At 41.6% G+C, this 22642-nt stretch overlaps 1 protein-coding gene across 1 annotated transcript in view; it reads left to right on the forward strand.

Moving 5' to 3' along the window:
• Window positions 1–1399: 1399 nt before the first annotated feature.
• The window catches only part of LOC311129682 (melanophilin-like), a gene marked incomplete at both ends in the record, with an annotated part of 144944 nt that continues 123701 nt past the window's right edge, over window positions 1400–22642 (forward strand). Inside the window, one exon of the mRNA XM_084162080.1 lies at window positions 1400–1527. Within this exon, the coding sequence (XP_084018206.1) occupies window positions 1400–1527 (128 nt within the window). The remainder of the gene's footprint in view (window positions 1528–22642) is intronic.

The following is a 22642-nucleotide window of genomic DNA, read 5'->3' on the forward strand; positions in this document are numbered from 1 at the left end:
GGTGGGTAGGCCTAATGTTGCAGTATTCTGGAGTGTGTTAACGGTTCCTCTGATAATATGTATTTTCTGTACTTTGTTTATGTTGGCTGTTTTGCATTTAGTCAGTCCAGAGGAACTGGTTAATGTAAAACAGAGGCAAAGTGTACAAAAATGAAAGAGCCCCCAAGTCCTCCACAATTCCTCTTACACTCTAAAAAAAATGCTAGGTTAAAAACAACCCAATTTGGGTTATTTGGTAACCCAGCGCTGGGTAAATATTTTGTGAATAACCCAACATGTTGGGATTACTCAAACATGGGTCAATTTAACCATCAGTTGGGTATTTTTTACTTTCATGCTTGGCTGACCTAGCAGCTGGGTCTTTTTTAATGTAATCCTTAGGTTATTTTCAGGAGGAGTGTCTTATTAGGGGCGTGGCTTTCAGATAGTGCTAATTGGCCACCCGTGAGAGTAAATGTAATTCCTGTTCATCATGTTAAGTTTACATACTGCAAATGTAATTTGTCCTTAAAATGTTAAGCTTTTTACACATTCTTCTAGAATTTTAAGATAATTTATTACATGTTATAAGAAGGTGGTATCTATCCAAACAATGGGATTTGCATAGGCATTTTACAGACCTTGTACACTTCTGTAAGCCTCATTGAAACTACAAAAATGTCAATGTTCAACCTTAACATGTGACAACTATACAACAGAACAGATGAACAGGAATGACATTTCTCTCACAGGTGGGTAAAAATAACAATCTGAAAGCCATGCCTCTACTAAACTACGCTTCCGGTCTTCTGATCTGACCAATTGGGTCATATCTCAATAACCTAGCACCGATAACCCAGTATCAACAATGGAACCTTTCTCTTTTTAAAGAAAACAACCCAACTAAGTGACCCAACGCCTGCAAACCAGCTGTTGGGTCAACCAAACAACCCAGAATGTTTGAGTGTCCTGCATTCCCTACCTCATGTTGTTTTGTCAGTTACACTGTCTGCAAGTATTTGTATTACTTTTGTTGCAATATAAAAACAGAGACATATTTTCATGTGTGTGGATGACAAGAGGTGAACTACATCAAAGCAAAGCTTGCAGTTATTTTTTTTGTCAAATTGCTATAGCTTTACTACTCCATCCAGCTGTATCACACATTGACTTTGGAACATCAACTGTAGTGTTTTGTGTTGTAGTTATTAGGGGATTTGGCTTTTCTTGGTTGAGTTCCTGTTCCAGGTACTTTTTTTCTATATTTGATGCCACGGTCGTTTTGTATTATAATGGTTTTGAGTAAACATTTGTCTTGTGTCTTTCTGTTGCACTATGGTGGCAATCTAACTGGTTTTCTCTCCCCATTCTTGCAGTCCAATATAAAGCAGTGAATGGTCCCCAGGCACCCAAGGTGACCATGATGCCTACCACCGCTATGGGGAAGAAGCTGGATCTCTCCACACTGACAGAGGAGGAGGCCCAGCACGTGTTTCAGGTCGTCCAGAGAGACTTTGACTTGAGGAAGAAAGAGGAGGACAGACTGGGGTAGGCAAACCTCTTTTCATTTTATGTATTATTTATCCTTTTGTTTATCCTTTTATTTGAACATAGAGGTTTGTTGGTTCACAAAAAAACACATCTCTACTTTGTTGAAATGAAAGCAAACATCACCAAGAGCTGGACTCATACAAAAGGCAGGGGCTCTCTTATATGTTTCAACTTAAGAAGGTTGTTGTTTTTGTTGCCAAATTGTTGGTTTGATTTCAGTAGGTTATATTGAAGTAGTATGGAAATATTATGTATATTGGATCATATTAGCTATTTATCACTATTCTGTCTGCCAGTGACCGATCTCGCCTAAGAATACAACAATGTCATATCTTAGTAACAATCTAATTGAGCTACTGGATATGTTGAAATGTCAGAGGTTTACTGCTCTGTAATTTGGAACAGCAACTTTAAAGATCACTTACCATGCAGGATCAATCAGTTATTCTTTATTCATTTAATGTAATTATTTTGATACATTTGACCATATATCAGAGTCTATAGACATTACATCACATTTGAATAAGGATTATCATTCCACTTTGTTGAGGGAATCATACTTTCTACCCAGAGAATACCAGAGTTGGGTCCAGCTGACAAAGGCTACTTTTGAAGATATCTACCATTGAATGTACACTGTGTGACCACGTAGATTAATAGTGTAAATTAGTGCAGATTAGGATATTTTGTTGGTTCAGACGGCTCTCTCTCCAGGAGACGTGTTAATCTGTCTCATTTTAATTGCAGTTTTCTGTAGACTGGGATTAGGAGTGACCTCAAGGTTCACCTCAGAGTCAAATGCAGTATACAGTACATACTGTACATACTTTTCGTTCCCTTAACTCCCTCTGGAGAGACACCCTAAGGCTTTTTGTTGATATTTGATGTCAACTAAGCATGTTTGACTAATGTTAAATTAACTAAAGCCTTGACGCCTGTGGTGGACTTCAGGCAAGACCAAAATAGAATTTTTAAAATCCAATTTGATTTCCATGTTGATACAATGTTGAAAAGTCGTTAAAGCAATGTCCTTTCAACCTGTTTGTACCCAGTGGGTAGGCATGATAGTAAACACTGATAGAGGGCCTCTATATATCTAAGCTCTACTGGGATGTCTGGGAGTGAGCCACAGATCACATGACCTGTACTGAAGCCCAACCGTGTAATGCCAGATAATTGGCACATTCCTGATTTTTTCTCTGGTAGAGATGGAGTCTACTAGTCAGCTGATTGGGCAGTTCATTATATTATTCCATAAAGGCAAGGTTGCATGATCCAGTTGTGGTTTGACACTCACATTTGTTTCACTTGAACTTTCACCTCACTTGTATGGTTTGGCCTTAATTAAACAAAATAGGGAAACCCCTTAAGACATTTTACAAAAACACCCTCCTATATCATAAAAAGCAGATCAATTGGTTAAAAAAATATATTTTTTTACTTGCATTGATTCTCATAGGAGTCAGGTCAGAGCTAGCAATGTTATGAAGAGCATTGACTCTCCCTTCTCACGCTGTGTGGGTTTCTAGGTAATGAGTCTCAGGACTATCTGTGCCATGCAGTAGTCAGCAGACGATGTGGACTATGTCCAGACTCCGGGAGGCACTGCTCGGCCTAGCCCGGCCATCACATGACTCTCTGGAGCGCCTCTGATGGCAGGGAGAGATAAGCATGATGGTATGGGGATAATGGGACCATCCCTGGCTGTGTCGTTGATTAGTTCTGCTGAGTCAAATCTAAATCTTGTTCATCCAATATGCAGAATTGGACGAAGTTCCATCTTACCTTTGTTTCTTTACCTCTACCAATATGCAGTAGGCAGATCTTAAACCAACCACTTGGATTTACACTTTTTGACATCACATCTAGGCCTCTGATGGAGTATATACCATGTTGGATTTCTATGTGACTCCAGTTCAAGTTAGGGATACTACTTTGATCAGCAAACAATCAACCCTGTTCAACCGTGGATCAACCCTATCACTTAGTAGTCTATTATAATTCTTCACAACATGCTGTCTGATCACACCTGAGAGGTATCTTACGAAGCAAGCTAGATCTACTCAGGGTTTTCTAAAGCTAACCAGCTTCAGTTAGCATCACATTCCAGCTCAGGCTTCATCCATACTACGACAGTGGATACTGCTCGTCCCCCTGCCTCTAACTCTAGCAGGCTTGTAACTGCGCATGCATGTTGCACATGGCTCTTCATTGAGACAATGTTAAAATATCAATCCAAGGGCGAATCAGTGCCACATTTTCATTTGTTCCCGAAATCAAAATGAAAATAAAAGTTATCTTGCAAAATCAGCAGGCTATGGTGTGAATTAGGCTTTTAGAAGTGCTGTCTTTATTTGATTACTTATCAACTTTGGTGTGCTTTGGTGTGCTTATCAATGCACAAGCACCTTTTTTCCCACTCCTATCGATACAATTATTTGTACCAATTGTACTATTATGTGTGTTTTTCCGTCATACAAAAGTGTTACTGTGCGTGAAGCTTAAAATACATTGTCATTACTAAATGTGTAATGGGATATATTTTAAAACTGAAAAATTATACCACTATTTTTTGATTTATTAATAAAATATTGAATCAGTCGTTTTCCTCAAATGAAGGGGATGATGACGCAATCTTTGCAAGAGGGAGGGAATCTGATTTCATTGGTCCTTAACTCATGGCTCAGTCATTTCATTCAGTGTAAGTGGAGTTCAGTGGCGGTCAGTGCCGTTTAAGATGAGGGAGCATGGTCTTATTTCTATTACAGCATATTGGATGACTCTCATTCATATTCCATTCACCCAGTTCAATGTAACAGCAATAGGTTTAGGCTACTACATGATACTCAAATGTTCCCTATACCCATCATTAGGTTGCTACAACCTAGCCTATGAATGAAAGTTTACAACGTAGGTGCACACAGGTCGAGAGACACATTTGAGGTACGTTATAAATGTTCCATTGCCAAACTGGCTGGCAACGTTCTTATCCCTTGCTTGCTAGCTAGCCAACTACGGCTAACTTACAGTCACATCAAACAGTGCAGACAGAATAACAACAGTAGCTGCATTTGCATTTGTTTTAGCTGTTTCCTAGTGACATTTATTTGGATACATCCATAACAATGAGCTAATGAGGCGCGATTTCGCCTGGCATAGAAAATGTAATCTCTCGTCAGGAGAGTGTTGTGTCAGAGGAGCTAGCCAACAACACAGTTTACAACAATAAGGTAATTATTAGTCCAACAGCTACAAACGAGAGTTTCTATTGGACAAATTCAGGTATGTTTATCCCCGTTTTGTTCCGTTTGCTTCCGTTTAAGAATTTTTTTTCAACAGAATCGGCAGAATGAATACACCCCTGATCACGTGTAAACAGAGTTCACTCTCATAACAGCCACATTGTATTCCTTCTCTTCCCTTCGCGTGTGGACTCCAATGCACAACAATTCAGCTGTATGTGACCAGGCGAAAAAACCTTTCCAAGCCAAACCTCTTGAAACAGCCTACATCGTTGTCACCATATTAGCTAAAGCAACGTCATAGTCAGCATAGCTAATAGAACTAAGGAGTTAGTAAACCCGCTACAATCATGCAGTAATGTTAGTGTACAGTCAGTAAGCAGTTACACCGGTGGGCCGGTGGCAATAAATTAGTAATACCAAAAGCTTAACGTTACCTTGACTTGGAAGAGTTGCAGTGTTGTGTTGGAAAGTCATAGCCAGCTAGCTAACATAGCATCTATCTGTTTGAGCAGGGTGTTTCAGTAGGCTAAACTAGCTAGCTGCATTTGCTAGCTAAGTAACTGAAACTGAAAGTGAAAAAAAATTCTCTCTTGCTTCTCCTTCATTTTGGAAGAAATTAATGTTCAAAACTGTTCAACTATTGTCTTTCTCTCTCTTTGAGTCAACTACTCACCACATTTTATACATTGCAGTGCTAGCTAACTGTAGTTTATGCTTTCAGTACTAGATTAATTCTCTGATCCTTTGATTGGATGGACAACATGTCAGTTCATGCTGCAAAAGCTCTGATAGGCTGGAGGACGTCCTCCGGAAGTTGTCATAATTACTGTGTAAGTCTATGGAAGGGGGTGAGAACCATGAGCCTCCTAGGTTTTGTATTGAAGACAATGTACCCAGAGGAGGACGGAAGCTAGCTGTCCTCCGGCTACACCATGCTACCCTACAGAGTGCTGTTGAGGCTACTGTAGACCTTCTTTGCAAAATAGTGTGTTTTAATCAGTTATTTGGTGACATGTTATTATATTTAGTATAGTTTTATCTAAAAAGGATCACTTTTAAAATGTTTTATAATTAAAACATTTATGAAATTCACTGAGGAGGATGGTCCTCCCCTTCCTCCTCTGAGGAGCCTCCACAGGTGGAGTTAGACGTGAGTTAGCCTGCCCGGAGCGGGTTAGTTCTAAAGGGTTCATTGCCATAGAAATGTACCTGGCTAAAAGGTGAGACACTAAAAGGTGAGACACAGAGGGATACCCTTCTGGTCAAGTCTTTTACAACATTAGCCGAGCGCTTGTGACCCAAGCCGCTCGTTTCCTTCGGAAAACTTGTCTTTGTCCCAAATGGCACCCAATCCCTTTATAGTGCGTTACTTTTGACCAGAGCCCTATTGGCCCTGGTCAAAATTAGTACACTAAATAGGGAATAGGGTGCCAACTGGGACGCAGACCTTGTTTTTATTCCTCCTATGTGAAATATCCTTGTTACATAACCCATTGTAAATTGATTAGCTGCTGGTTCCCATGTGTACATAAGGCAAGTTATATTTAACATGTTAAATGTCATGTCTGATTTTTCCACTTGCATGTCACATATATTACATTAAGCATTTAAATGGTTGTAATTCTTCGGTAGTAACAGGCAGGGATGTAGATATGGAATACTGATGTTCTACAGGTGTTTGGGAATGCCTGGGGAGGTGTGTGCGTGCATGCACACATATGTACTGTATGTGTGCATCTGGCCTTATTTGTGTGTATGGTTGGGTTTGAGAGCGAGAGACAGACAAGGGAGGGACATAGCAGAAAAAGAAGCACCAGTTTGGCACAAGCCCTGCCCTTTGGTCAGAAATCTAACCTGATCTAATCAACCAATAATTCCTGGCATGCTCAGAGCTCTTTTGCAGATTTGCAGAAAGCCCCCAGGTCCCCTGATGCCATGATGGTGACCTCTGCTGCTCCACATGTCTCTATAACTTAATATAGAGAAAATACAAAAATATACAGATGCACAGTACAATTAAACAGGACTAACGGTCCATTTTGTGTCCAGATAAATCTCCCATGTATATATATATATATTCAGTGTGGTTAGAAAGCCTTAGCTACAGTCACAGCTATACAGTAGGCCTAAGCATGCTTGGTTACAGTTGCTGATGGTCTATGTTTTCCAGGCCATGTGTGTCTCTATGGCTCTGGAATGTAAGTGGAATTTTATTTCCCGTTACACGGCCATGTTACAGTCACAAGGCCAATTTTAGCTAGCCAATTGCAATCTCTGAATGAAAAACAAGATTCTCTCTCTCTCTCCCCCTCTCCTTCTCTCCCCTCTCCTGGTCTGTCTCTTTCCCAAAACACAAACAACACACTGTCTCCTCTTCCTTTCCTAATTCAGCCACACAGTCCTTTGCAACATCTTGATCCAGCTATTTATTCTCTGTGTTCTCCTATGGTCTCTGTTAAAGTTAGAGCTGTTTTTGTCATGGTGCTTGTTGTTGATTAAGTCCATTGAATCTAGGACACAAATTGTTACTCGTGGTTTTAATCAGTTTTAGGCCTAGTCTCTTAGAACTGAATAAGAAATGGAATAATGGGGTTTGAGAGATTCGTGTACTGGTATAGTGTATGTGAAAATAGTATATTGTGAAGAATATCAACCACAAATCACGTTTCACTATTAACAATGGAGCTTATAACAATGGAGCTTATTCATCACTGCCTACTGTCCTTAACCCTCTAAGGTCGATGTCCACACACCCTCGGAAATCTAGAATGGCGCCGGAGAAGATGGCTGCCGTTTTACAGCCCTCTAACCAATTGTACTATTATGTGTGTTTTTCCGCGTTATTTTTAATTTATTTTGTACATAATGTTTCTGCCATCGTCTCTTATAACCAAAAAGAGCTTCTGGATATCAGGACAGCGATTACTTACCTGGACAAAGATTTTTTCTTCAACGAGGCGGCCGCAAAGGATATCCTACAGACACCCGACAAGGCCCAAATCCCTGTCATTCGCATGAGGAAGAGACGGAGATATCTTGGACGTAGGTCGGGGTGCCTTGTAAGAATCCGACGACGAGCGAGTAAACTGCCTCTCCCATCAATCCTATTAGCCAATCTTCAATCATTTGAGAATAAATTGGATGACCTAAGATTACGGTTATCCTACCAACGGGACATTAAAAACGGTAATACCTTATGTTTCACCGAGTCGTGGCTGAATGACGACATGGACAACATACAGCTAGCGGGCTATACGCTACATCGGCAGGATAGAACGGCTGACTCCGGTAAGACAAGGGGTGGCGGTCTGTGAATATTTGTAAACAACAGCTGGTGCACAAAATCAAATACTAAGGAAGTCTCGAGGTTTTGCTCGCCTGAGGTAGAGTATCTTATGATAAGCTGTAGACCACACTATTTACCAAGAGAGTTTTCATCTATATTTTTCGTAGCTGTCTATTTACCACCACAAACCAATGCTGGCATTAAGATTGCACTCAATGAGCTGTATAAGGCCATAAGTCAACAGGAAAACGCTCATCCAGAGGCAGCGCTCCTAGTGGCCGGGGACTTTAATGCAGGGAAACTTAAATCCGTTCTACCTAATTTCTACCAGCATGTTAAATGTGCAACCAGAGGAAAAAAAACTCTAGACCACCTTTACTCCACACACAGAGACACATACAAAGCTCTCCCTCGCCCTCCATTTGGCAAATCTGACCATAACTCTATCCTCCTGATTCCTGCTTATAAGCAAAAACTAAAGCAGGAAGCACCAGTGACTCGGTTAATAAAAAAGTGGTCAGATGACGCAGATGCTAAGCTACAGGACTGTTTTGCTAGCACAGACTGGAACATGTTCCGGGATTCTTCAGAGAGCATTGAGGAGTACACCACATCAGTCACTGGCTTCATCAATAAGTGCATCGATGATGTCGTCCCCACAGTGACCGTACGTACATACCCCAATCAGAAGCCATGGATTACAGGAAACATCCGCACTGAGCTAAAGGGTAGAGCTTCAGCTTTCAAGGAGCGGGACTCTAACCCGGACGTTTATAAGAAATCCCGCTATGCCCTCCGACGAACCATCAAACAGGCAAAGAGTCAACACAGGACTAAGATTGAATTGTACTACACCGGCTCTGACGCTCGTCGGATGTGGCAGGGCTTGAAAACTATTACAGACTACAAAGGGAAAAACAGCCGCGAGCTGCCCAGTGACACAAGACTTCCAGACGAGCTAAACCACTTCGATGCTCGCTTCGAGGCAAGCAACACTGAAGCATGAATGAGAACATCAGCTGTTCCGGATGACTATGTGATCACGCTCTCCGTAGCCGATGTGAGTAAGACTTTTAAGCAGGTCAACATTCACAAGGCCGCAGGGCTAGACGGATTACCAGGACGTGTACTACGAGCATGTGCTGACCAACTGGCAAGTGTCTTCACTGACATTTTTAACATGTCCCTGACTGAGTCTGTAATACCAACATATTTCAAGCAGGCCATGTAGCCATGAAGTGCTTTGAAAGGCTGGTCATGGCTCACATCAACACCATTATCCCAGAAACCCTAGACCCACTCCAATTTGCATACTGCCCCAACAGATCCACAGATGATGCAATCGCTATTGCACTCCACACTGCCCTTTCCCACCTGGACAAGAGGAACACCTACGTGAGAATGCTATTCATTTACTACAGCTCAGCATTCAACACCATAGTGCCCTCAAAGCTAATCACTAAGATAAGGATCCTGGGACTAAACACCTCCCTCTGCAACTGGATCCTGGACTTTCTGACGGGCCGCCCCCAGGTGGTAAGGGTAGGTAACAACACATCTGCCACACTGATCCTCAACACGGGGTCCCCTCAGGGGTGCGTGCTCAGTCCCCTCCTGTACTCCCTGTTCACCCATGACTGCATGGCCAGGCACGACTCCAACACCATCATTAAGTTTGCCGACGACACAACAGTGGTAGGCCTGATCACCGACAACGATGAGACAGCCTGTAGGGAGGAGGTCAGAGACCTGGCCGTGTGGTGCCAGGATAACAACCTCTCCCTCAACATGACCAAGGCAAAGGAGATGATTGTGGACAACAGGAAAAAAAAGAGGACTGAGCACGCCCCCATTCTCATTGACGGGGCTGTAGTGGAACAGGTTGAGAGCTTCAAGTTCCTTGGTGTCCACATCACCAACAAACTATCATGGTCCAAACACACCAAGACAGTCGTGAAGAGGGCATGACAAAGCCTATTCCCCCTCAGGAGACTGAAAAGATTTGGCATGGGTCCTCAGATCCTCAAAAAATTATACAGCTGCAAAATCGAGAGCATCCTGACTGGTTGCATCACCGCCTGGAGGGAAGGCCCTCAAAATTGTCAAAGACTCCAGCCACCCTAGTCATAGACTGTTCTCTCTGCTACCGCACGGCAAGCGGTACCGGAGTGCCAAGTCTATGTCCAAAAGACTCCTGAACAGCTAATCATGGCTACCCAGACTATTTGCGCTGCCCCCCCACCCCCACCCCCCACCCATCTTTTTACGCTGCTGCTACTCTGTTAATTATTTATGCACAGTCACTTTAACTCTACCCACATGTACATATTACTTCAACTACCTCAACTAGCCGGTGCCCCCGCACATTGACTCTGCACCGGTACTCCCCTGTATATACAGTGGGGAAAAAAAGTATTTAGTCAGCCACCAATTGTGCAAGTTCTCCCACTTAAAAAGATGAGAGAGGCCTGTAATTTTCTTCATAGGTACACGTCAACTATGACAGACAAATTGTGGAAAAAAAATCCAGAAAATCACATTGTAGGATTTTTTATGAATTTATTTGCAAATGATGGTGGAAAATAAGTATTTGGTCACCTACAAACAAGCAAGATTTCTGGCTCTCACAGACCTGTAACTTCTTCTTTAAGAGGCTCCTCTGTCCTCCACTCGTTACCTGTATTAATGGCACCTGTTTGAACTTGTTATCAGTATAAAAGACACCTGTCCACAACCTCAAACAGTCACACTCCAAACTCCACTATGGCCAAGACCAAAGAGCTGTCAAAGGACACCAGAAACAAAATTGTAGACCTGCACCAGGCTGGGAAGACTGAATCTGCAATAGGTAAGCAGCTTGGTTTGAAGAAATCAACTGTGGGAGAAATTATTAGGAAATGGAAGACATAAAAGACCACTGATAATCTCCCTCGATCTGGGGCTCCACGCAAGATCTCACCCCGTGGGGTCAAAATGATCACAAGAACGGTGAGCAAAAATCCCAGAACCACACGGGGGGACCTAGTGAATGACCTGCAGAGAGCTGGGACCAAAGTAACAAAGCCTACCATCAGTAACACACTACGCCGCCAGGGACTCAAATCCTGCAGTGCCAGACGTGTCCCCCTGCTTAAGCCAGTACATGTCCAGGCCCGTCTGAAGTTTGCTAGAGTGCATTTGGATGATCCAGAAGAGGATTGGGAGAATGTCATATGGTCAGATGAAACCAAAATAGAACTTTTAGGTAAAAACTCAACTCGTCGTGTTTGGAGGACAAAGAATGCTGAGTTGCATCCAAAGAACACCATACCTACTGTGAAGCATGGGGGTAGAAACATCATGCTTTGGGGCTGTTTTCTGCAAAGGGACCAGGACGACTGATCCGTGTAAAGGAAAGAATGAATGGGGCCATGTTTCGTGAGATTTGGAGTGAAAACCTCCTTCCATCAGCAAGGGCATTGAAGATGAAACATGGCTGGGTCTTTCAGCATGACAATGATCCCAAACACACCGCCCGGGCAATGAAGGAGTGGCTTCATAAGAAGCATTTCAAGGTCCTGGAGTGGCCTAGCCAGTCTCCAGATCTCAACCCCATAGAAAATCTTTGGAGGGAGTTGAAAGTCCGTGTTGCCCAGCGACAGCCCCAAAACATCACTGCTCTAGAGGAGATCTGCATGGAGGAATGGGCCAAAATACCAGCAACAGTGTGTGAAAACCTTGTGAAGACTTACAGAAAACGTTTGACCTGTGTCATTGCCAACAAATGGTATATAACAAAGTATTGAGAAACTTTTGTTATTGACCAAATACTTATTTTCCACCATCATTTTTTTTTCTCATTTTGTCTGTCATAGTTGACGTGTACCTATGATGAAAATGACAGGCCTTTCTAATTTTTTTAAGTGGGAGAACTTGCACAATTGGTGGCTGACTAAATACTTTTTTTCCCCACTGTATAGCCTCCCTACTGTTATTTTATTTTACTTCTGCTCTTTTTTTCTCAACACTTTTTTGTTGTTTTATTCTACTTTTTTATTTAAAATAAATGCACTGTTGGTTAAGCGCTGTAAGTAAGCATTTCACTGTAATGTCTGCACCTGTTTTATTCGGCGCATGTGGCCAATAAAATTTTATTTGATTTTAATTAGCATAATAAACACATTCCCATAAAGATCCAAAGGTGACTCTCACGAACACGTACACTACCAGTCAAAAGTTTGGACATACCAACTCAATACGCCATCCCATCTGGTTTGGGCTTAGTGGGACTATCATTTGTTTTTCATCAGGACAATGACCCAACACACCTCCAGGCTGTGTAAGGGCTATTTTACCAAGAAGGAGAGTGATGGAGTGCTGCTGTACCTCCAACAATGAAACTTTGTGTAAGTAATAACCACAAATCATGTCTCTCTATTAACAATGGATCTTGTTTACCATTGTCACTTGCACTTTCTATCATTTAATTTCACAGCGTAGCATATGGGTTAGATAATACCTTGGAGAGTCAATAAACATCAGTTGACAGCTAATCCTCATTTGAGAGGGGTTACATTTTCCTAGGCCCATCTGTCAGCTGTGTACCAAAACAAGTGGCGGGATGAACATTTCGTTGTTTTTTAAATCCCAGAATGAAGCTTTAAATTAATAATATTATCATATTTGATTGCATTTATATAGAGGAGAGGTGAGGTGTGATACTATGTGACAATTATGAATGAGGGGGTGATTAGGTGGACATGATGGAAATGGGGCTATGTTGGGAATTTAGCCAGGACACCGGGGTTAACATCTTAAGATAAGCACTCCTACTCTTTTATATATGCATTCACATTGATCCCCGCATTATGTAACTGTAATGTTGAAACTCGTCCATTTAGCAGAACTGCTTGGCCAAAGATTTATCAAATCCAGCTGAGGTTTTTGGGAACAAAAGGGAAAAGCGCTCTTAATGCTTAGTAGTCTGCTCTGAGCTGTGGGTTGCTGTTCAGTCTCTGGAAACCATTATGTTATGGTTTTATAATTCTGTCTTTCTCTCTCTCCCTCCCCTTAACTAAATGTGGGCTATGGAGGATGTGGCAAGTGGGGGGTAGGGGGGGGAGGGACTGGTGTTGATGGGCATCCAGGAGATATCCTTGTATGGGAACAGTCTGCTAAATTGGATCTTCCCAGAAAATGGATGTCTGGCTCCCATACCAGGATTCCCTAGGAGTGCCAGCTAAGCAGATTACTTTCTGGTTTAAGGCCATGATCAATTTAGTTTAATATAATCCTAGGGACATGCTATCCTGTGTATTTTATAAAACCTCTCAAATATCTGAGCGTGTGTCTACCTGTGAAGTTATTTAATTTTTAGAACCCTTACACAGACTCAAACTTGGCTCAGTCTGTCTACACTAAAGATCACATTGAAAAAGAAAAGATAAATATCTACTGTTTCTATAGCATGTAAAAAAGATAATGTACAAAACATTGATTTTTATTAGTTTGTATGAAATAAAATTCCAAGGCACTCTTCTTTGAAAGTTAAATTGCTTTTATTGACATAGCATATTAATGATAAAGATGATTTTTAACACATTAAAAAAGATATGTTTACACTTGCACATTTCACATCTAGCCTTCATTGTAAGGTAGTTCTTTTTCCGGGTGCCTTGCAAAAGTATTCATCCCCCTTGGCGTTTTTCCTATTTTGTTGTATTACAACCTGTAATTTAAATGGATTTTTATTTGCATTTCATGTAATGGACATACACAAAATTGTCCAAATTGCTATGAAGCCCCTAAATAAGATCTGGTGCAACCATCTACCTTCAGAAGTCACATAATTAGTTAAATAAAGTCCACCTGTGTGCAATCTAAGTGTCACATGATCTGTCACATGATCTCAGTATATATGCACCTGTTCTGAAAGGCCCCAGAGTCTGCAACACCACTAAGCAACGGGCACCACCAAGCAAAAGGCACCATGAAGACCAAGGAGCTCTCCAAACAGGTCAGGGACGAAGTTGTGGAGAAGTACAGATCAGGGTTGGGTTATAAAAAAATATCAGAAACTTTGAACATCCCACGGAGCACCATTAAATCCCACGGAGCACCATTAAAGAATATGGCACCACAACAAACCTGCCAAGAGAGGGCAGCCCACCAAAACTCACGGACCAGGCAAGGAGGACATTAATCAGCGAGGCAACAAAGAGACCAAAGATAACCCTGAAGGAGCTGCAAAGCTCCACAGCGGAGATTGGAGTATCTGTCCATAGGACCACTTTAAGCCGTACACTCCACAGAGCTGGGCTTTACGGAAGAGTGGCCAGAAAAAAAGCCATTGCTTAAAGAAAAAAATAAGCAAACACTTTTGACGTTTGCCAAAAGGCATGTGGGAGACTGCCCAAACATATGGAAGAAGGTACTCTGGTCAGATGAGAGTGAAATTGAGGTTTTTGGCCTTTAAGGAAAACGCTATGTCTGGCGCAAACCCAAGACCTCTCATCACTCCGAGAACACCATCCCCACAGTGAAGCATGGTGGTGGCAGCATCATGCTGTGGGGATGGTTTTCATCTGCAGGGACTGGGAAACTGGTCAGATTTGATGGAATGATGGATGGCACTAAATACAGGGAAATTCTTGAGGGAAACCTGTTTCAGTCTTCCAGAGATTTGAGACTGGGACGGAGGTTCACCTTCCAGCAGGACAATGACCCTAAGCAAATGCTAAAGCAACACTCGAGTGGTTTAAGGGGAAACATTGAAATATCTTGGAATGGCATAGTCAAAGCCCAGACCTCAATCCAATTGAGAATCTGTGGTATGACTTAAAGGTTGCTGTACACCAGCGGAACCTATCCAACTTGAAGGAGCTGGAGCAGTTTTGCCTTGAAGAATGGGCAAAAATCCCAGTGGCTAGATATGCCAAGCTTATAGAGACATACCCCAAGAGACTTGCAGCTGTAATTGCTGCAAAAGGTGTCTCTACAAAGTAGTGACTTTGGGGGGTTGAATAGTTATGCACGCTCAAGTTCTGTTTTTTTGTCTTATTTCTTGTTTGTTTCACCCCAAAAAATATTTTGCATCTTCAAAGTGGTAGGCATGTTGTGTAAATCAAATGATACAAACCCCAAAAAAATATTTTCCGGTTGCCTTGCGAGACCATGCTGCCACACGCCACCATGCAGCTAGCTAGGACTCTGTCTATGGTGCGGATATCCTCGCTATTCAAATCAGACAGGCACAGGATATATACCAAGTCCCTGGGATTTGGGCTTTCAGAGGAGGACAGATTTAACAGATATAACTTTTGTATCCCATTGCTAATGCCAAACAGCTGTACCACTGTATCTCTGAGGCACCATCTTGATGACCGGCCATAGCTACTAAGCAGTAGCCTTTCTATTCTGACTCCTGAGAACCGTGCACAGTTGGAAAAGAATGCCCCCATATCATGGCATAAGTCCGTTTACCAGGGGTGTATTCAGTGATTTGAAATGTTCAGAACCTTGCAGACCTGGGATATCTATAGTTTTAACTATGCTTTGTGAAAAGGTTTTTAAAAATAGGGGGAAAAAATATTTACTTTGGAGGTGACTACAACTATTTGACTACAGATCACAGAAAGTAACTACTTTTTTCAAACTATTTGAATACATATCTGAAAAAGTAACTACTTAAAAAAAAAACGTTTGAAACAGATCTCAGGATGTGACTACTTTTCAGAAACTGTTGGATTGGCTGCCTTCAACTAATGCCCGGGCAAACTGTCCAAACAGATCCTCAAGGAAGGTGGATCATTTTAAATATGTTATTGGACCATAAGCAAATGATGATCCACACTTCTTAGAAAATATCTATATAATAATCTATCGAGCTCACAAGCAACAAATGACTCAATTATTATGGTGGGAGATTATAATATGGTTTTAAGTACCAAAATGGACAGTAAAGGAAATCACACTACAAACTATCACCCTGATGCAAATACGGAAAGTATTCAGACCCCTTGACTTTTTCCACATTTTGTTACGTTACAGCCTTATTCTAAAATTGATACAATTACTTGTTTTCCTCATCAATCTACACAATACCCCATAATGACAAAGCAAAAACTGATTTTTAGAAATGTGTGCTAATTTATTAAAAATAAAAAACAAATATTACATTTACATAAGTATTCAGACCCTTTACACAGTACTTTGTTGAAGCACCTTTGGCAGCAATTACAGCCTTGAGTCTTCTTAGGTATGACGCTACAAGCTTGGCGAACTGTATTTGGGAAATGTCTCCCTTTCTTCTCTGCAGATCCTCTCAAGCTCTGTCAGGTTGGATGGGGAGCGTTGCTGCACAGCTATTTTCAGGTCTCTCCAGAGATGTTCGATCGGGTTCAAGTCCGGGCTCTGGCTAGGCCACTCAAGGACATTCAGAGACTTGTCCTGAAGCCACTCCTGCATTGTCTTGGCTGTGTGCTTAGGGTTGTTGTCCTATTGGAAGGTGAACCTTCGCCCCAGTCTGAGGTCCTGAGCGTCTCTAGAGCAGGTTTTCATCAAGGATCTCTCTGTACTTTGCTCCGAAAATCTTTCCCTCGATCCTGACTAGTCTCCCAGTCCCACTGAAAAACATCCCCACAGCATGATGCTGCCACCACCATGCTTCACCGTAGGGATAGTGCCAGGTTTCCTCCAGACATGACGCTTGGCATTCAGGCCAAAGAGTTGAATCTTGGTTTCATCAGACCAGAGAATCTTGTTTCTCATGGTCTGAGAGTCTTTAGGGGCCTTTTGGCAAACTCCAAGCGGGCTGTCATGTGCCTTTTACTGAGGAGTGGCTTCCATCTGGCCACTCTACCATAAAGGCCTGATTGGTGGAGTGCTGCAGAGATGGTTGTCCTTCTGGAAGATTCCCACAGAGGAACTCTAGAGCTCTGTCAGAGTAAGCATCGGGTTCTTGGACTCCTCCCTGACCAAGGTCCTTCTCCCCCGATTGCTCAGCTCTAGAATGAGTCTTGGTGGTTCCAAAGTTCTTCCATTTAAGAATGATGGAGGCCACTGTGTTCTTGGGAACCTTCAATGCTGCAGAAATGTTTTGGTACCCTTCCCCAGTTCTGTGCCTTGACACAATCCTGTCTCAGAGCTCTACAGACAATTCCTTCGACCTCATGGCTTGGTTTTTGCTCTGACATGCACTGTCAACTGTGGGACCTTATATAGACAGGTGTGTGCCTTTTCAGATCATGTCCAATCAATTGAATTTACCACTTGTGGACTCCAATCAAGTTATTACAGACCTCTACATGCTTTGTAAGTAGGAAAACCTGCAAAATCGGCAGTGTATCAAATACTTGTTCTCCCCACTGTAATTCATCCTGATCAGACAGGTTTTTTTTTACATGGACGATACTATAAGACAAGTACTTGAAACAATAGAACACTATGGAAAATATAGGAAACCTGGTCTGGTATTCCTAGAAGATTTTCAAAAGACTTTTCATAAAGTACAACTAGAATTTATATATAAATTCCTGGACTATTTACATTTAGGATAATCTCTCATACATCTTGGTTAAAGTTAGATATAGCAACCCCAGGTGTAAAATAGTAAATAATGGTTACTTCTCAGAAAGTATTGAACTGTGAAGAGGAGTAAAACAAGGTTTTCACTGGCAGCGAATCTATTTATTATGGCCATCGAAATGATAGCTTTTATAATCAGATCCAACTATAATATAGAGGGGCTAGAAATCCAGGGCTTAAAAACAAAGGTGTTATTGTACGCTGACGACTAAAGTTTCCTTTTAAATCTGCAATCTGGATCCCTGCACAGCCTCATAGAGGATCTAGATAATTTCTCTAACCTCTCTGGATTACAACCAAACTATGATAAGTGTACCAAATTACTTATTTCATCGTTAGTAAATACCACTTTTACATTACCGTTACCAATAAAATGTTCTGACGGTGAAGTGGACGTACTTGGTATTTATATCCCTACAAAAACAAATGTTTATAGAAAGTTATTTTAAAAAAATTGATACGATCTTGCCATAATGGAAAGGTAAATAACTGTCTATTTGATACAGATACACTACATGACCAAAAGTATGTGGACACCTGCTCGTCGAACATCTAATTCCAAAATCATGGGCTGTATGGACCTCGAGCCATGGAGCTCGAGGTCTATTTTCTTTGATATTCAAATACCGGTCTCAGAAAATCAATATATATTTGAAAGTATTTTGAATACTCTCAGAAAACCCAATAATATTTGAAGGTATTTGAATTATGCAATATTTATTTGATGGCTGCCAAATATTTGATGAAGAACTAAAAACTACAACAGATAGTTGAATTGGTCTAAACATATGATCATAAGCACATGGTTTGAATCTTAATATAGCCTATAATCTAGAATTATATAGATGAGGACATGGAATCACCTTAACACTAGAGTAGATCACTTTTGCAGCTTCAAAATGACTGACAAATATATTTTCATAATGAGTGAGACATAAGGTGGTCCTCTGTAGCTCAACTGGTAGAGCACGGCGCTTGTAACGCCAAGGTAGTGGGTTCGATCCCCGGGACCACCCATACACAAAAATGTATGCACGCATGACTGTAAGTCGCTTTGGATAAAAAGCGTCTGCTAAATGGCATATTATTATTATTATTATTATTATTATTATTATTATTATTATTATTATAAGGTAATACAGTAACACTTGACATCAAGTCCTTATAAATGTACAGTAATTTTGGGATTATTACAATAGCAACATTGTTGACACATACGACTTTGGAAATTGCTTAGCAATAGAGTTATTACATGGAATAAGGAACAGTCACTATTCATATTGTGTACACAGTAGTAACAAAAACTCTCCGCTCAATGACATGCAATTAAAATGCAATTACCAACATATTTTGTAACATGCTAATACAATGTTGCTCCAAAAGTAATACAGTTTTATTACACAGGTACAAGAACAGTTTAATGTTGAAGACATGCTCCGGAACTTTGGCGAATACTAAGTATTTTTTTTAAACCTCCTGCTTTGGCCTGGATGTGCCAATGTGTAGTTCATACACACATAATCTGTGAAAAGAATTACGGTCTTATCTCAATTAGCTACAAAATTCCTAGTTAGAAAGATAATATTTTTCTGGAAGCTGTACTGCGCCATTTTCCCAAAATCTTCCCCGACGTGGCCCAGCCCCCTAGCAATTCGAGTTCAACCAATGAGCTTCAGTCCCTCGCCATTTGAGTGAAAGCTAGCAAGATACACACAGCAGAGTAAGAGAGAGATCAATGATGTGGTGCAGATACACTATACAGTGAGGGAAAAAAGTTTTTGATCCGCTGCTGATTTTGTACGTTTGCCCACTGACAAACAAATGATCAGTCTATAATTTTAATGGTAGGTTTATTTGAACAGTGAGAGACAGAATAACAACAAAGAAATCCAGAAAAACGCATGTCAAAAATGTTATAAATTGATTTGCATTTTAATGAAGGAAATAAGTATTTGACCCCCCAATCAGAAAGATTTCTGGCTCCCAGGTGTATTTTATACAGGTAACGAGCTGAGATTAGGAGCACACTCTAAAAGGGAGTGCTCCTAATCTCAGCTTGTTACCTGTATAAAAGACACCTGTCCACAGAAGCAATCAATCAATCAGATTCCAAACTCTCCACCATGGCCAAGACCAAAGAGCTCTCCAAGGATGTCAAGGACAAGATTGTAGACCTAAACAAGGCTGGAATGGGCTACAAGACCATCGCCAAGCAGATTGGTGAGAAGGTGACAACAGTTGGTGCGGTTATTCGCAAATGGAAGAAACAAAAAAGAACTGTCAATCTCCCTCAGCCTGGGGCTCCATGCAAGATCTCACCTCGTGGAGTTGCAATGATCATGAGAACAGTGAGGAATCAGCCCAGAACTACACGGGAGGATTTTGTCAATGATCTCAAGGCAGCTGGGACCATAATCACCAAGAAAACAATTGGTAACACACTACGCCGTGAAGGACTGAAATCCTGCAGCGCCCGCAAGGTCTCCCTGCTCAAGAAAGCACATATACAGGGCCGTCTGAAGCTTGCCAATGAACATCTGAATGATTCAGAGGAGAACTGGGTGAAAGTGTTGTGGTCAGATGAGACCAAAATCGAGCTCTTTGGCATCAACTCAACTCGCCGTGTTTGGAGGAGGAGGAATGCTGCCTATGACCCCAAGAACACCATCCCCACCGTCAAACATGGAAGCATTATACTTTGGGGGTGTTTTTCTGCTAAGGGGACAGGCCAACTTCACTGCATCAAAGGGACGATGGACGGGGCCATATGCCGTCAAATATTGGGTGAGAACCTCCTTCCCTCAGCCAGGGCATTGAAAATGGGTCGTGGATGGGTATTCCAGCATGACAATGACCCACAACACACGGCCAAGGCAACAAAGGAGTGGCTCAAGAAGAAGCACATTAAGGTCCTGGTGTGGACTAGCCAGTCTCCAGACCTTAATCCCATAGAAAATCTGTGGAGGGAGCTGAAGGTTCGAGTTGCCAAACGGCAGGCTCGAAACCTTAATGACTTGGAGAAGATCTGCAAAGAGGAGTGGGACAAAATCCCTCCTGAGATGTGTGCAAACCTGGTGGCCAACTACAAGAAACGTCTGACCTCTGTGATTGCCAACAAGGGTTTTGCCACCAAGTACTAAGTCATGTTTTGCAGAGAGGTCAAATACTTATTTCCCTCATTAAAATGCAAATCAATTTACAACATTTTTGACATGTGTTTTTCTGGATTTTTTTGTTGTTATTCTGTCTCTCACTGTTCAAATAAACCTACCATTAAAATTATAGACTGAACATGTCTTTGTCAGTGGGCAAACTTATAAAATCAGCAGGGGATCAAAAACTTTTTTCCCTCACTGTATATACAAAAGTATGTGGACACCCCTTCAAATTAGTTGATTCGGCTATTTCAGCCACACCTGTTGCTGACAGGTGTATAAAATTGAGTACACAGCCATGCAATCTCCATAGACATACATTGACAGTAGAATGGCCATACTGAAGAGCTCAGTGACATTCAATGTGGCACCGTCATAGGATGCCACCTTTCCAACAAATCAGTTCATCAAATTTCTGCTCTGCTAGAGCTGCCCCGGTCAAATATATGTGCTGTTATTGTGAAGTGGAAATATCTAGGAGCAAAAAGGGCTCAGCCGCGAAGTGGTAGGACACACAAGCTCACAGAACGGGACCGGAGAGTGCTAAAGCGTGTATAAATCGTCTGTCCTCGGTTGTGACACTCACTACCGAGTTCCAAACTGCCTCTGGAAGCAACATCAGCACAATAACTGTTTTCGGGAGCTCCATGAAATGGGTTTCCATGGCCGAGCAGACGCACACAAGCATCGGCTGGAGTGGTGTGAAGCTCACCGCCATTGGAAATAAGTTGCTTTAATTGGTGCAGCTAATAGCTAGAAGCCACAGGCACCCACAAAAGAAATTCAAGCAACTTATTTATCAATTTTGTTGTGCTGTTGTTACATTTGTATTGGTGTTTTGTGTCTGATGAGCTCAGGGTGTTGTTACATGTCATTTACGATGTGCATCATGAGCAAAGTTATTGTAGCCTATCATTTCACTTCCCCTGTGAGAACCATGAGCACGGGCTGACTTGGCTTTGCTGCCCTTACGAAAAAGGATTGCAGTTAAAGTGCAGTATAACTACAGTACATTGCAGTATAACTGCAGTTAGAGTGCATTATAACTGCAGTATGCTGCAAATACTGTGTCCAAAATAACACAGTTTTTTTTACTGCAGTAATTTTGCAGTGTAACTGCAGTTAGAGTGCAGCAAAGTCAAAGATACTGGTTTCCATCTGTGGCGAAGTTTTCCCTAAATGCTTATGATAAATCCAGAACCAGCCTATTCAGCTGGCTAATCTTTTGAATATGGTGTAGTTTTAAAAAAAACAGCAACCACAGACAACACTAGCTAGCTAGATAAGGTTAACATGATATCTAGCCAAGGTTAGCATGCTAGCTAGCTACACTGACATCTGTCAGTTCCCTATATGTTGATGTTTCTCATCCACATGGAAATCACCACAAAGTTCTTTCCCACCCCCAATTTGTGAATATGTATAAGTAGCCTGCATCACTCTTCGGAGGGTGAACCTATACAAGCATTTCCGCTACAGGGCAGGAATTACGTTGAACTGGGGCGGAATTGCCCTCTGGTTGGTGCCTTCTTAAAGTTATAAAACTGTTCTTGTAGTACTGTTATTTGCTGAACATGGCAATGCAAGTTATGTCTCCCTTCTGTGGGTTCCATGTGGTATTAAGACACAATTTATACGCCTTACATTATTGACTTTATCCTCTAATAATACACTGAAATGGTTGAGTTGAGTGGTATACTAATTTATATAATCTCTGTCTTAATTACAATTTACAGTAAATATAGGGTCTAAGTAAGCACAGTTAAACCGCGTCACATCTGCCTCCAGGAATTTTCCTACCCTCAGTCTGAGGGGGTGGAACAAACAAATTGGTGGTCCTGTCAGTGACAAACGAATAGCAA

Source organism: Coregonus lavaretus (assembly GCF_964263955.1).
Source record: "Coregonus lavaretus genome assembly, chromosome: 5".
NCBI lineage: Eukaryota > Metazoa > Chordata > Actinopteri > Salmoniformes > Salmonidae > Coregonus > Coregonus lavaretus.